This window comes from Atta cephalotes (genome assembly GCF_000143395.1).
Source record: "Atta cephalotes unplaced genomic scaffold scaffold00029, whole genome shotgun sequence".
NCBI classification, from domain to species: domain Eukaryota; kingdom Metazoa; phylum Arthropoda; class Insecta; order Hymenoptera; family Formicidae; genus Atta; species Atta cephalotes.
Genome location: NW_012130093.1, coordinates 2,144,262 through 2,147,308, shown reverse-complemented (window position 1 = coordinate 2,147,308; position 3,047 = coordinate 2,144,262). Strand labels below are relative to the sequence as shown.

The 3,047-nt window shown below is 34.9% G+C and overlaps 1 protein-coding gene across 1 annotated transcript; it reads right to left on the bottom strand.

The window, feature by feature from the left end:
* Positions 1–1,508: 1,508 nt before the first annotated feature.
* On the bottom strand, positions 1,509–2,433 carry LOC105620816 (histone-lysine N-methyltransferase SETMAR-like). Its single transcript, XM_012202298.1, has 2 exons — positions 2,072–2,433; positions 1,509–1,968 (listed from the first exon to the last, which is right to left on the bottom strand). Exons 1-2 carry the CDS (start codon positions 2,431–2,433, stop codon positions 1,509–1,511), a joined length of 822 nt encoding a protein of 273 aa, XP_012057688.1.
* Between the last annotated feature and the right edge of the window lie 614 nt (positions 2,434–3,047).

Here is a 3,047-nt window from a genome sequence, read left to right as displayed (position 1 = left end):
CATGATAAAAGTAAAAGATGAGACATCATCGACATTATTTGTGTGCAAATCTGACTGATTTATCGAGATTTATTTAGACTCATTTAGATTCATTTATTATAGATTTATTGTTAGAAATGCTCGGTACATCTGTGACACAATGTTCCGTATTATCATAATCTGTCGGCTAATAAAGGAGACAGGATAGCCAGTTAATTTCTCTCTTATTTTATATCTATTGCACGTGACTAATGTATACAAAGACAGAGATGTTAACTGATTTTCTAATTCTCTTTTGTTATCCAAAGCATTGATTTTTGAAATAACTTTCTGATTTTCTCTATCAAACATCCTTATAATTCTTCAGTGTATCAATTAAAATATCCTTATCTATTTTTGATGGTCTTCCATGTAAAGATATGATGAGATCCTTCTTCACTTCTCCTCACAATTACTTATATACTATGAAATAATAAGCTAAAAATAAAAAAATGCAAAGAAATAAACAAAATAAAAACTGAAACTAAGATGTAGAACAAAAAATGAAGAACTAAAAGAACTAAATAAAAGAAAAAGAAAAATATCAAAAAATGAAATCAATAATAAAACACAACAAAAGCTCTAAAATATAAAATAAAAAACAAAAATACTCCCATCAAACAGAAAATAGCATTAAGGACTCTTGTATACAAATTAACTTAAAAATGCGAAGCACTCCCGAAATGTTGTACCAATACGCTCACCGAATACTCGACTGAAACTAAAGATGGCAGTGCCACTCAAAGACAGCAATGACCGATCACGTGACACAACGGCCAACACATATCTTCTAACTGGATTTACACAGATAGATAGAAAATTTTCTTTATAGAGTTAGAATACGCGCAACAAGAAGCGGGGATAAAGCAGGGATAAACGAATGATTTTTCATGTCAGAGACAGCAACAAAATCGAAAATGAGTATATTTTGATAGTATACATGATGTATAATAATTAATGAGATAAAACTCGCATGGAGACAAAATGAATTAAACTAAACGATAAAGTCCTCTATTTTTTGCAATTTTTGCAAAAGTTAACGAGAAAATAAACTAAAAACTATCGAATATTAATTTTCAATAATTTTTTACTCAACTACTATCAACTTTACAACAGTTTAGTCTATTATGCGAGAGCATTAATTATCAGATATAGTATATGTTACAAGGAACAGTATCAAAAATTTGCGAGCAACAAAATCTTTAAACAATCTTTGAAAGAATAATGTGCTCGGCGCGGATGCCGATGCTGATAAACTAATTATTTTTCATGTGTCAGAGTTAGCAACAAAATCGAAAATGGACATATTTTGATAGTACAAGGGAAAGTCAATAAGTTTTTAGAAAAACATAGTAAAACATATTTTTTTTGATCGATTCATTTTTTCTCAACATAATCTCCTTTCAGTTCGACTTACACTTGACCTAATGATTCTCCAACTTTTTCAAGCCGTCCGAATAATATGATTTGTCCAATCTTTCAAAATAAGCCTATGTTTCGGCAATGAGCTGCTCTTTGGTAATGAATCTCTTTCCTCCGAACCATTTCTTCAGGTTTGGAAACAAGAAATAGCAGAGGGCTAAATCTGGCGAATATACTGGATGGGGAAGCAATTCATAACGGAATTCGTTGAATTTGGCCACCAGTGCCGGGCACGTGTGAACCCATGCATTGTCTTGATAAAAGAGCATTTTCTTCACCAAATGAGGATGTTTTTTTTTTAAAACGTTGAAACGGTCCAATAAGGCTGCATAGTAATCGCTATTGATCGTTTGCTTTGATGAAAGATAATCGATATGAATTATACCGCGTGCATTCCAAAAACTGACCATTACCTTTCCGGCCGACTTTACGGTCTTCGCCTTCTTCGGAGCTGATTCTCCTGGTGAAGGTCTTCGTTGTTTTGATTGTTCTTTCGTCTCGGGTGTGAAGTAATGGATCCATGTTTCGCTACAATAATGACACAAAAATTCATCTGGATTATGTTGAAACATGTCCAAACATTGTTTCGAAATCGTCACATGATGGCGCTTATGATCCACAGTGAGCAAACGCGGCATCCATCTTGCCAATAGTTTTTTCATACAATTGTTCGTGAAAAATTGAAATCAGTGTGCCACGTGATATGCCTGTAATCTCAACAAGCTCGCACACTTTCACTTGTCGATCAATCAAAACAATATCGTGGATTTTATTGATGATTTCTGGCGAAGCAGTCTCAATTGGACGTCCCAAACGAGGTGCATCACATATGGATGTACAACCACGTTTAAATTCATTCACCCAATTGTATAAAGTAGCAAACGCTGGTCTAGATATACTATGAACATTATCCAACTCAGCTTTGATTTCTTTCAGCGTTAAACCTTTCATATGTAGATGTTTGATCACTACACGAAACTCATTTTTTTCCATTTTGCAAAAAATACAAAGGTTGTTCGCTTTAATCATCTACAGAAATGAAACCACGCGATAAATTCCGTTCAAAATTTGATATTAGGTGTACAACTTTGCTTCCGCCGTTTTCCTATAGATGGCTTTAGCGGTAAGTGGTAGTCGAAATAAATAGACGTCATACAATAAACTTGGGCATCTGTCAACATAACCCCATAGAAACATTAGTCGATTTGTGTCTGCATCATAAAGTTCTCGATTGAAAATGTCAGTTTACGAGCCAAATTCTCGTCATTTGCGGGAGGTTTTAATTTTTTGCTTCAATATGAAGAAATCTGCGGTTGAGGCTCATCGAATGCTCTCAAATACTTATGGTGAGGCCGCTATTAGCGAAAGAACGTGTCGTGAGTGGTTTCAACGCTTCAAGAATGGTGATTTTGACGTCCAAAGTCATGCTCTGTATTTGGTGGGACTAGCTCGGCGTATGCATTATGAACTGTTAAAACCGACTGAAACAATCACAGGCGATCGGTATCGAATTGATGCGTTTGAGCCGAGCATTGAAAGATAAACGGCCGCAATACAACGAGAGACACGATAAAGTAATTTTGCAGCATGACAATGCTCGACCCCAT